Source organism: Primulina eburnea, chromosome 5, assembly GCF_022965805.1.
Source record: "Primulina eburnea isolate SZY01 chromosome 5, ASM2296580v1, whole genome shotgun sequence".
Taxonomy (NCBI): Eukaryota; Viridiplantae; Streptophyta; class Magnoliopsida; order Lamiales; family Gesneriaceae; genus Primulina; species Primulina eburnea.
In genome coordinates this window covers 7,291,653-7,305,305 of record NC_133105.1, presented here as the reverse complement: position 1 = coordinate 7,305,305, position 13,653 = coordinate 7,291,653, and the positions used below count along the sequence as shown (strand labels likewise).

General features: G+C 32.5%; 1 protein-coding gene across 1 annotated transcript; it reads left to right on the top strand.

Moving 5' to 3' along the window:
• Positions 1 to 5,019: 5,019 nt before the first annotated feature.
• Positions 5,020 to 11,595, top strand: LOC140832811 (uncharacterized). Its single transcript, XM_073197017.1, has 8 exons — positions 5,020 to 5,397; positions 5,487 to 5,627; positions 5,795 to 6,022; positions 6,955 to 7,162; positions 7,922 to 8,058; positions 9,636 to 9,716; positions 10,444 to 10,510; positions 11,077 to 11,595. Exons 1-8 carry the CDS (start codon positions 5,117 to 5,119, stop codon positions 11,395 to 11,397), a joined length of 1,464 nt encoding a protein of 487 aa, XP_073053118.1. The 5' UTR covers positions 5,020 to 5,116; the 3' UTR covers positions 11,398 to 11,595.
• The last annotated feature ends 2,058 nt before the right edge of the window (positions 11,596 to 13,653 follow it).

Below are 13,653 nucleotides of genomic sequence, written 5' to 3'. Positions count from 1 at the left end.
TGAGACGGTCTCACATGAGACTCACTCGTTATATATAATGTGTCTTTTTTACAAGATTCCCACGTTGGTGAACGAGCCAATGTTCTCAGCCAAAATTTTGGTAAGATTTGGATCAATTTTTTTAACAAAAATATCGGTAAATAAAATATATTTCTCAATCAAAGACGATATAAATACACTTTTACTATTTTTGTGGGAGAATAAATCCATGCAACAGAGAGTGATAGAAACAATCTGGCTACCTCAAAAATTTTAATCACAAAAATACCCCTCATTGTAATAAATATTGCAAGTGGTCTTCTGTAGGTTTGAGGACAAACGATATTGGAAAATAAAATAAATATTAACATCAAGGGTATTTTGGTCCTTAGGACACTTATCATGAATTTATCTATCTCTTAAATTTCACACCACACATGATATTACATAACTCTTAAATTAAATATTTTATCATATCAAACATTTATCAATCAAATTATTAATCATTCAATTATCACATCCTACAAACCAAACAGACCCTTAATATATCCAGATCAAATAATATGGAATTCGATAAAAAATTACGTGACCTGAATATATTCAGTATTTATATCGTCTTTGATATAGTAATATATATATATATATATATATATATATATATATATATATATATATATATATATATATATATATATATAAATATGATTTGTATGTGATGTGTTTTTAATATTCATTACTTATATTTCATAAAAATAATAAGTATAATTTTTATTAATTGAAAATTATAATTCTTTTAAAAATTTATTATTGAAAATGTACATCTCAATAATATATTATTAAGTATGATACTTACAATAGCTACATTAGATGACACCAAAATATTTAATTTCATTACCTTTATGACCTACTAAAAACATCATCAAGTTACTTTATATTTTACATAGAAAAAAATTTAAACAAAACTTCTCTTTTAAATCAAGATTGATTATGTCTCTTGTGAGACGGTATCGTGAATCTTAATCTGTGAGACGGGTCAACTCTACCGATATTCACAATAAAAAGTAATACTCTTAGCATAAAAAGTAATATTTTTTCATGGCAGATCCAAATAAGATATCTGTATCACAAAATACGACCCGTGAGACCGTCTCACACAAATTTTTGTGATAAATCGAACAACTCTTCTAAATTGAAAATAATTTTGTATTAATTATATAGCATGAAGAAAGAAAGAATACAACATTAAAATGACTAGTTTCAAACGGTTAAATTCAAAACGGCTCGACTCAAACACTTAATTTTATCATTCGACATGAATAACATTAATAAATAAAATTTCGATTATATAATGCTTATGTAAATAATAAGACATACATAAATTAAAGCCAATATTGAAGAAGAACTAAAATAAATATAGTCTATGCATGTTTCCTTTTATGCTTTTCGCGCGCATATTAAACTATTCAATATTAATTCATTAATGTTTTATCGATTGATGTCATGATGTTCCCAGATATGTTCAACTAAGTCAGCTCGAAGTTGATATTGTACTTGACTATCACGTTGCTTGCTATTTCTTCGAAAGTATTCTTCGAATTCTAGGGTAGAGCCTTGAAATATCTGATCGAGTGATTTTCTTCATCATCTAACAACTTGATTGTTCCATCTCCTTCATCATCAATAATCATGTTGTACAAAATAATTCATGAATATATTATATATCTCAAGTTATTCTTGTACCAAAATCGTTTCGGACCTCTTATCATTGTTCAATGAGATTGGAGCACTCCAAATGCTCGCTCGACATCTTTTCTTGCATATTCATATCTTTCTTCGAACATTTTTTCTTAAGATCCTCATAGCACAAAAATCTCTTGACAAAATTAGCTCATTCAATATAGATCACATTGATTAGATAATATCCTTTTTTATATATTGTTAGTAATTTACCATGAAATTTACATCATGTGTGTTTCCTTGTAAGACTCTATTGAACAAAGGATATTCGCTAAGCACATTGATGTCATTATGCGATCTGTTATCTAAAAAAAAGTCTTATATCTATAATTCCTCATACGCAACTGCTTCAAGCACAATTGTTGGCACCTCATGACTATGATCTATGAAATTATTTTTTACAACGGCTAGCACAATAACCGAGAAAGAATTAGTTGGTCCGGTTGCGAAGTCGAGTACACGAACGAACGTCCACGGTAATTGTGGCTATGTTGTTAAAAAGGAATTAGGTGGGACATGAAGACTCTAACTAGATAAGTACATCAAGCAATTTATCTTCTCAATTCATGGTCCCAACTGAATCAACCACATTGCCTTGTCCAATTCAAACTGTTAACTGATTAGCATATCCATTGACAAGGGATTCGACCCATATCGGATTTCTCACATATATCACTGTTAAGATGTCTCATATCGATTGGATAGAGTTTTGATAATTGTATATATAGACTTGAACAATCTTGAACTAACTTTTGTGATTGAGTTAAATCCAAATACTAATCTTAATAACCACGGCTATTACACACATAACGAAGCAAAATATACACAAAGAAGAACAAAATATACACAAAGAAGAAGGATATAGACTCTACAATGGTCGTCTCTTCTGCGTATCATGCCTTGGTTTAATGAAGAAGATGTCGATCTGATCGCGCAACCTTAGCTTCTTTGGATTCGCTTGTCCACAGCATCTTTTCTAATGTTGTCAATCAGAACAACACACTCGCAATTATTCGTTCTACATGTTAGTAAAAGTAATACATTTGAGACTGAGCTTTAACTCTAATGGTCTCACTTTATTTCTCTCTTGTATTGACTCAGATTCGAGTCCTCCCACCCTCTAGAATAGATTTCATTAAAAAAAAGTCATACATATACTTGGATTTTTATTTATGATGTACGGGTAGCAATTATTTATATTTGAATAAAATTATCTTATATATCATTTTGTGTGACAAATTTAATTTTTGTATTATATATTAATATTATCTATACTATATTATTAAGTGTGAGGACATTATATAACTACCTAGAGAGGAAACCAACTTTTTTTTCAATTTTATCCTTATATAATACTAATATTATACTTTTATTTTTTTTAAAAAAATTCAACACATTTTTATTTTTATTTTTTTATTTCAACCATTCAAATATCAATTTAGTCCCTCTATAATTTGTCAAATTATACACATATACAACACGTGCGCAGAGTAACTAAGTATATGTATAAACAGGAGAATCATGTTACAAGCATTTTGCATGATACACGTGTGCAATCGAAAACCTATTCCACTCTTCTTTGATATCCCATTACGGATCAAGATCCTCTACTGTGGGGGAGCCCACACTAGAGGGTGATGTGCTATGAAATTTAGTACACAATAGTATTAAAAAAACTTATTTTTATATTGAATGTGTCTCATGTGAGACCATCTCACGGATATTAATCTGTGAGACGGGTCAACCCTACCCATATTCACAATAAAAAGTAATACTCTTAGCTTAAAAAATAATACTTTTTCATGGATGACCCAAATGAGAGATCCGTCTCACAAATTTGACCCGTGAGACCGTCTCACACAAGTTTTTGCCTTTTATATTTTAATTATTTCAAAATCAAAATTATATTTTTTATATTATAATATGTGATTAATAATTCAATTTAAAGTTATAATTTTATTTTTGGTTACAAATATATATTGTGGGGGTAAAATGACTCTCTCTTATTAATTTTTCTTTTATAATTTTTTCAACTCTTTTTTAAAAAAAATGTTAATAAAAATTTAATTTTTTTGTTACAAATATGTGATTTCGAACGAACAATAAATATGTAATTCAATTTAAAGTTATAATTTTATTTTTGGTTACAAATATATATTTATTTATATCTTCAAGACTTTGTATTGTTAACTCAATCACTTATTCAAAGTCTTACATAATTATGATGAAATTACCTAAATTATTTATTAATCTATTTATAGAATTAATAAATATATTTTCATTCAATCGTACAAATATTTCTATTTGAATTTAGTTAAACAAAAATGCATTAAGAGTTACGAAATCTCAGTTGTTAAGTACTAAAACTGCACTAAAGTCGGTTTAACCACATTTTGAAGGATATTGTGAGGCTAAACTTCAATCTATAGCATTTCAGTTTGATATCAAACAACAAATAGGCAAATAATTGGTCAGATAATTCACATGCAACGATAAACAAATATCAATCAATAATTAGATGCTGAAATAAATAAGTTCGTCATTGAATCAATACCAATTATCAAACATAGTCTCGTCTCGGCCCTATCGTGGTCTCACTCAAAAATAATTTACTCCATCAATTCAAAACAAGAAAATAAATTAATCTTTAAATCCATGAAAATAATATTCAAGAAGAGAAAGATTCAAAGATATCAGTGTGAATGACGTTTGAAGTTGTGCCTCATCCTCTTCTTCTCCTTTTGCTCTAGCCATCAACATTGGCGTGTTATCCAAAAGTCTCCATGTTCTTGGGTTTTTCTATTTATATTCCCCACAAAAATCCTCCAAAACATGTAGATATTAAGTCATAATCTCTTTTTGTTATAAATATGTGATTAATAAAATTTTAACTTCTAAATAAAAAATTAACAAGATAAAAAAAGGAGAAAATAATTTTTTTTTAAAGAACTATAATATTTTAAAAAAATTTGAATGTACCGTCGTTTTTTTCTTGTTCGTTAGGAATCACATATTTGTAACAAAAAAATTAAATTTTTACTAACATTTTTTAAAAAAAAGTTGAAAAAATTATAAAATACACAGTAATAAGAGTGACGTTATTTTACCTCCACAATATATATTTATAACCAAAAATAAAATTATAATTTTAAATTAGATTATTAATCATATATTTTAATATAAAATATATAATTTTGATTTTAAAATATAAAAATATCAATTTTTAAAAAAATAAATTTTTTAATAATATTATGAATTAAAATTCATTGCACATAACCCTCTACTGTGGGGGGAGGCCACAGTAGAGGATCTTTATCCTCCAATTACAAGATTCCTCTTACGGTCCCTTTACTAATAAGCCAATCATTAGAAAAAAGCTAATTAATTACATCCACCGGTAATGGCGGCGCCGGCGGACGGAGCAGTCGACTCCTCCGACGACGATGAAAAGGGGTGCATGTGCGGCTCTAACCACGAGCAGGCGTTGGGCCTGCCGTCTTCATCGTCATCCTGCTCTTTGCTGAGCTTCGATTCGTACCCTGTTCAGGACTACGATAAGATGTGGCGTGTATTCACGGCTTCTGTCAAAGGCTTCTCGATCGGCGCTGGCATCAAAGGTGGCCTCGCTCTCTTCGCTCTTTTCACTCGCATTCGCCGCCGCCGATCACTACCTTCCTACAGGTATAATGTGTTAATATTGCTCGTGTATACGTCAGTCGTCAATCAAAACTTCTTCTTTTTGATCAGAGGTCGTGTTTGTCTTTTCCCAGGAAAGTAGAAATGTCATCAGGTGGTGCAGATGTGGTGTTGGCTTTGAAAGAAACTCTGAGATATGGACTGTTTCTTGGAACATTTGCTGGGACATTTGTGTCCGTGGATGAGATTATTAGTTCTTTGGGTGGTCACCGAAGGCATGATTTTTTAACCTCCACTATTAGTTTTACTTATTTGTTTTATTTCTTCCTTTTTTCAGATTGATTATTTTTTCTAGTAGCATTGTTATTTTTGTTTATGTGGTGGTCTGTATTGTTAGCATAAACTTGTGCATCGATCCGTTGCATCACCATCTTAATATTAGGACTGCAAAATGGAGGGCTTTGCTGGCAGGGGCAATTGCAGGGCCATCGATGCTACTTACAGGGTTGAACACACAGCACACAAGCTTGGCAATTTACATCCTCATGCGTGCCACTGTGTTGGCTTCGCGATGTGGGATAAAAAGCAATCGATTTGGGCATATATGTAAGCCTCTTACATGGTCATATGGAGATATTCTCCTCATGTGTCTCTCGTCTTCCCAGATTCTGTAAGGTTCTATTTCGCTGCTAAACAATTTATATTTTTATTTCAATTTCAATGTCATGAATTTACTTTTGTTTTTTTCTTTTAATCTCAACAACTTTTCAATTTCTCCGTTGTGGAAATGTATGCATGGGCTATACAGGTCAATGTGAGTACCATCTTGCTGGTGTTTTTGGATGTTTACGCATATAAGAAGCTTATGTTGGAAACTTTAGGCACTTAGGCTAGAATTTGAAAAATGATCAACTTAGCTCTGCCTTATTCATTAGGTTGATGATTGAGGATCATTGTTATGATCAACTTAGTTCTGCATTGTTCTGTCTTTAAACATTTAAAAGGCATGGAAATTTTTTGAACTGCTAGTCAAGGCTAATCTTTTGTTTACTCTCTGATGACATGATTTTAAACTTTTACTTGCCATAATGTTCTAGGATGTCCAGAAGGCATCATAGATAAGGCCATCAGGGTTAAACTCTTTTCTGTTTCATGGAAATTATTGCTACAATGAAGCATGTGGGTTGCTTGACATGGTTTCAGGCATTTCGAGCGAAATGCATTTGCATTCAAGAAATTTTATGCTTAGTAGGGTTAACGAGCATAAAGCATTCAGCGCATATTATCAACCGAAAGAGATTAGCATGCTATTGGCGTACTTCAATTTTAATTTTAAAAAAGTATACATGCTGTAAGTTGTAACTAGTGTGTTGGAAAGGTTTGTAGCCAAATTTGGAATTATTATTATTTGAATACCAATTAGTATTCCATCATAATGTTGATTTTTTTACACTCAAAATATGTATTCATCCTAGTTATTCTCCAATTATTGGAAGACCTGACTACAGGATATGGTTGATTGTCTTATGCTCACATGAAAGTATATAATATTAAATTCTTCTAAGAGCTTGCTTTATGATTGATTGCTGGATTTTATTTTAGGTCAGCCTACATTTTGAAGCAAAATAGTTTGCCCTCATCATATAAGTCATTTCTCAATAAACATGGAGCAAAGGACCCTGTCATTTTGAACGGGGTGAGAGAGATTGCATGTGGTTTACCTTTCACCAATTTGGAAGCTATAGAGAAATGTTACAAGTCTATGGGAGTTGAAATTAAATTGGATCCAACAATGAAAGTACCTTGCTCGGTACGTTAAGATTGAACTGATTTTTCTTATATAGATAAATACTGCATTTTTATCTGATCTTCTAACCTTGGATCTGAGTTTTTGATTTTTTGACATTTACATGACTTTGCAGTTTTCATTGAATTTCTCATATCTAATTGGACAAAGTCTTGTTTTTTTACAGATAAATATCTGGCAGATATTCAATACATTTTTTTCACATTAAACTAGATTTTTTATTTGAAGCTCTTGATGTGACTACGATTGCTGTCACCAATATTACAAATAACACCCCATCGGTCCCGTGCCACTTTCTTTTTTTTCAGATGTCTCCCCAAATGTGTGTCTGCTCTGAGAACCGCTGCCTTTATTAAGCTTTCAAAATTTAAAATCTTGCGTACCATCTTTTTCTTAACCTCCTAGGAAAGCTCATTATTCTACTTACTTTCTCAACTTTTTGTCCGGAGCTCTATGGTTACTTGCTACGGATCAAAGCAATTCGCAAATGTCTACATTTAAATTTTTTAACTGATAATCAACCAATTCAGGATGAATTGGAACCTCACTGCTTTAGATTTGAGGCAGGACCGAAGATTGATGGTGCCAAATTTTTGGAAACCATTACAATAGATGCGATAATCGCAGGGAGATGACAATTGTCCGTGGTGATCAATAAACATGCCATGTGATTTTTATCAAAAGCAAATTCTTTTTGCATAATTTGATGCTGAGTGGTCACTCGTCATGCAGATTTTTTTTTGGAACTTTTATTTCATGCAGATAATACATGGGAATCAAGCATGTGCTGCACATTTTTTTTCCTTTCTTCTTCAAGCCTATAAAAGAGCACTGCCGGTTTATCTTCCTGTGTATTTAATTCCTGCATTGATTGTTCATCGCCAAGGTGTCTTAAAGCGGTAACTTCTCTTTACTTTTTGTTGGATTGGCTTGTTTTAAGCCTGTGTACTACCCAATTCTCTGTTCCTTTAAGCATTCCATTGTTACTGGTAGAAGATCTTCTTGTTCATTTGTGATAATCGATCCACAACAACACTACCTAATTACTCAGACTTGCCTAATTGAATTACCAAATCAAGTAACCATTAAAATGACTGTCATGTTCTTAAAATCAGGAATATTTATAAAACCTGCAATTTACCCGAATCTGAAACATGTTGCCATAGTACATACCCTGATTTGTCGATCACGTAAACCAACAAAATTATATGACACTAATGTGCCATCTTCTTATGTCTCCTAAAATATTGACCCCCTCCACTTTCATCTACATTGCCATTCTCTACCTCTGACTCCATTGATATTTCATTACATTTTGCATGTTTGAATAAAAGTGTGAATGCTGTGGGCAAGCACTGAGAACATAATTGTGGAAGAGAATAACACCTCCGCGTGGAAGAAAGATATGTGTGCTCATCATATTCAAATTGCTTTAGAACAGGCTTCTATCTTAGGAACTGTATGAGTTTAGAATTTTAAAGATTTCTCCGATGATGTATATCACATTTCCTATATTGTAAATTTTCTGTCCCTTGTTACAGTTACGTTAACTTTTGTATTGAGATTAAGCGGATTGAATTTGAAACGGAATCTGCCGTGATAAAATAGTGCAATATATGAGTAATAAATGAATGGTTTAAATGCGGATTTTATCAAGGATATCATGAGATATCACTTCATCATTTAGTTTAGTACAGATAATATCTTAAACATGTGAAGTTAACATGAATTTGTTAAGTCAGGTTGATTGAACCTATCGATCCTGTTTCAATTTCAATGTAAGCATTAACAGCAGAATATGTGGCACCCTAGATTAATTTACTGATATTTCTGTTTGGATTCCTTTCTGGAAACTACATTTTTCTGCCATGCAAGTATGGAGGCAAGTAATTTTCACTAAACATAACTAATTTCTGAGCTATAAAACGTGAAGTTTATAGGTCAAAAGAGAAGTGTCTCTATAACGGAGCTTCCGAAGTCTGAGTTTCAGCAATCACCTCTCTCTCTGCCTTGCCCAATAGGCTCTTTCCCTATTAGTGCAACGGCCACTTTCTCCCCAGCCGGCATCGAAGAGACCCCGGCATAACGACTACCTGGCATTTGCTTTTTTACAAACTGGTTATATTATCCAATTATGATAGCTGTTTTCAGATAATCATCAGTTATCTTTCCTCCATACCTTCTCACCGTTTCAAGTATTAGGTTCTGCATTTTCCTTTCTATGGGAACTTCATTTGCTGTATGCTTGTATAATTAAAATCTCAACTTATTTTAAATCATATGGTCTGGTTCTTCTGATTGACAATTATACCACATATAAGTTACAATCTGCTGTATTTTCTAAAATTTTTGAAATGTGAACTGGACCTTTACAGTAGTTAAGCAAGGATCTATCCCGTTTCTTCACTCAAGTTTGTTCTCATGGCCCATTTATTAACTAGATTTTGTACTTGTAAATTTGTTGAATGTCTTCCAGGCCACACACAATTTTATGGAAAGGTCTTTTTGGTACTGCGAGGTCAAGCTTGTTTCTCTCCATGTACTGTTCATCTGCCTGGTAAGTTTTGAATTTAAAAACAATAATTACTTAAAGGAGTGTTCTGAACCTTTCTCGTACTATCGGTGATCAATATACATTTTGGTGTTCTCAACTGAGATCTATGCTGGGTAGCTAAAATTTCAACATAGCTTTTGTTTAGATGGAGTTCTGTTATCATCCAAGCAGCTCAAAAAATTGGACAATTTTCTAAACATTTCAGTTGAAAGTAGGGAAAAACATTAAAATTAAACTTAACAAGGAGCAACAAGTGGAGAGGTAAAACCTTACTCTCATTTAAACACATAGGTTTTATTGAAAAATAACCTAGTCCATTGTACTGCTCGGAAATATCCAGACCATTCCATAAACAGTTATGTTGAAAAGCGATAATGTGGAATCATGAGAGGAAAGTATGGTGGCGCCTAAATTCAAATCTGGCCTCCACCCATGTCCAACACGATTGAGTTCTTGCTACCCTCAGGACAACATTACCCTCTGGGTACATCCAATAACTACCGCACCCAAAAGTCCTTTTCATGTGGGATCAAGCATAGATCTCATGTGTTTGAGCTGATGCTGACTATTAGATCTCCAGTGGGAGGTAATACCCCCGCTATAACATCTCGTTAACCGTCTGTCACTGCCAAATTATGCCAGACTTTGCTCAGGCCACCCCCCACCTGGAATCCTTCTTTTATTAATATTATTGTACTACTTTTACTCATTATTTTTTTTCTTCTTATAGGATATGGACATGCTTCCTGTTCAGGATTTTCCAGAAGTGTAATGTTCCCATGGTGGCAATCGGAACGGTAAAAATAACATCTATATTACTTTCTCAAATTAAAAAAAATTAAGCATGTGCGAGAGATTATAGTAGGCTTGAGTGGGCATTCTAATGTGTCCTTCAAAAAAAAATCAAATTAATTGCAAAATATTTTCTTAAAGAGCATATTCAATAAGAAAGTTTTAGATGGCGAGAAATTTTTTTAAATTTTATTTTTTTTAGTTGTTTTTTAAGCTATTGAGGTGTTCGAAACTATGTTTACAAGGTACTTCATATTTTTCTTCTTAAATGATGTTTTAGTAAAAAAAATATTATGAATATTAATCGCATCAAATTAAGTTTTTGGTTATCCAGTCTGAAACTGTTTAAAAACCTTTTACATTTTAATGAGTTTGAAAGAGACAGGTGGATAGAATAGGCTGAGGCTGCCCTGGATGTATGGATTTCATTTGATGAATGGATTTATGATTCAATGAACAGTGATACTGTTTAAGGCTGATTTTGAAATTAGGAAAAAACAGCTGATGGTTTCTGAGTATAGAGCTGCAACAAAGTCCCAACTTATGCATCTTGTTGTATGTACCATAACAGTTTCCGACTGGTCTAGCTCTAGCAATTGAGAAGAAGAGCAGAAGGATGGAGATATCTCTATACTGCCTTGCACGAGCAATTGAGAGCTTCTTCACTTGCATGTCTGACTTAGGATACTTAACCCAATCAAAAAATTTCAAAAGAGCTGATGTTTTGATCTTTAGCATATCAACCGCAATAATCATGCACTGTTATGCCATGGAGAGGGATGTCTTCCGGTCCAAGTACCTCAATGTCCTAGATTGGGTGTTCGGGATTCCTCTTCCGCCATATGAGACGACTCCGCGGAAGATGAGGCGAAGTGCCACCACAGAATTTTAAGTTTCAAATTTCAAAGGAGGTATGTTTTGATACACCGTAGATAAATTGATTCTTCAGCTCATGAATGTGTTTAAAGGCTTGTTTCACAGCAAACATGGCTGTATTTAATTTGATTCTTTCATGTACCTTGTACTTGCGTTAACTTCAGCTGACGAGCCCCTTTTTTGAGGAAATTAGTTGATGTTAGTTTGTACTAAATTTGAGTTGCATGTCTACTTTTAGAATATTTTTCTTTTAATTTTGCTCCCTTTCAAGATTTAAGCTAACCACCGGGAGATCTAATGTAGATCCAACTTTTGATTGATCCTGGAACCACCATGACTCCTCTCATCTAGGGAAAATGTATATCCCTTATCCGATTATATGAACATCTACCGGTTGTGTTATGTACCTCATGAAAATGGATTTACAAAAATAAATTTCAAAGCATATGATTAATAGCACATACTCTTTATGCTACAACTTATGTCTATGTGAATATAACACCAATCAATGTAGATCTCATTTCAGCCTCATACACGGTTGTTCGGTCCCTTGTATATTAATGATCTCATCGTGTGAAGATATTTCGAATATGGATTGTTAAGATCATGTTAGAGTTTAGAGTGACGATGAATAAATTCTTTCAAAATATTTTTTAAAATCTTGAGCTATAATAGTTTGTTCTTGAAATGTTCAAAAAATGAACTGACCATCGAGAAATTAAATCGAGTTTGATTTTCAAACCAGACGAAAGAAACTTAAAAGAATCTCTCTAAAAACTGATTAAATATTTTGTAGAACATTTTAAAAGAACGCAAGTTGAATGTGTAACAAAATTTGGTTGAAGCATTTTACCAAACACTTTGTATGCAATATTTTGGTATTTGAAAGACATAAAATACTTCAACTATGTCTACCAAAAATAGTAGCAAAAGTAAGTAAAAGTAATAAATAATATGCACGAATTTGTTTATGGAAGTTCAAATGTCACATCTTTCTACATATCTCTTTATTTCGTTGTCGAAAGGATTTTAGTAGAAGACATTTATTTATACAACCCTTAGTATAAACTCATTTCAACTTAAAATTTACCAATTGCCTAATCGAAACTTCTAAAACATTCTCGATTGTAGGTCGTAACCTCACAATCCACATAATATTTAATGTATTTTATGTTAAGACTACAAACATAGTTTTTAATATCTTTGTGTGAATGATATCACTCAACTAAACTTTGAAATTCATCTCTTTTGTACATGTAAGTGATTGTTTGTGGACAGAAATTAATCAATTACGGTGTATATACTCTCAAATGTATTATCACACACAAGATAAAAATGTCTCACTAAGCTAATATATCTATCTATTTAGACTCTTTGGTTGGTTGTTGGTGCGGTTCGGTTCTAGGAGCAAAATAGCTGAATGAATGAACCGGTCGGATGAGCAAAAATGTTGCATGAAACAAATGCATGAGTAAAACGGTTGAATGCATCCGGTCGATTGGATGAGCAAAACAATTGAATGCATGTGGTCTTGTCCAGTTATTATAACTCTTGATTTGTTGATTTTTAGACAAAGTGATAAACATGAAACTTGTATTCATTTCTCTTAGTTTTCCATATAATAAAAATGACTCATTTTCGAGTTCATATGAAAGAGACATGCTCAAAATACTGGAAATGCTCATGTCTAGCTGGAAGCTATATCTGTGTTGCAGACCAACAATTTCATCGCGATTTATCAGCTTCTTAAATTTCGATTAAGACTTCGATCTTTGAAGCTGATTTGTAGATAATTGTGTTATCTTTCCAACGCATACTAAATCATTCCATCATGATGATCAAACTGAGAGATATAGTCAAAATATCAGAGCTGAATGCTGATTTATCAAGTCGTCCGGCTCGAGGATGTTTGGTCGATCGGATCTTGCGACCACCATTTCGCCTTGATAACGTCCTAATTCATTCGACCAACCTGAATCATGATTTCTGGAGAATTGAGTTGAATTTCCATTTGTTTTGGCCGCTAGTCATTTGGATAATTGGTTTGTGAGATATCATTGAAATATTTCTCCTCGACAGATTTCAGCTTGACTTCATTTAAACTTCAGCTTCTTGAATATCTCAATTTGACATCTTGTAACTACACACTTGAATAAATATGTTAGAAACATAACAACAAATTTTGTTATCATCAAAATCAAGGTTGTTGGATATTTGTTTAAAATACTTAAAGATTTTTTATGTACTTCAGAAGAAGTATCCGTCAACAAAA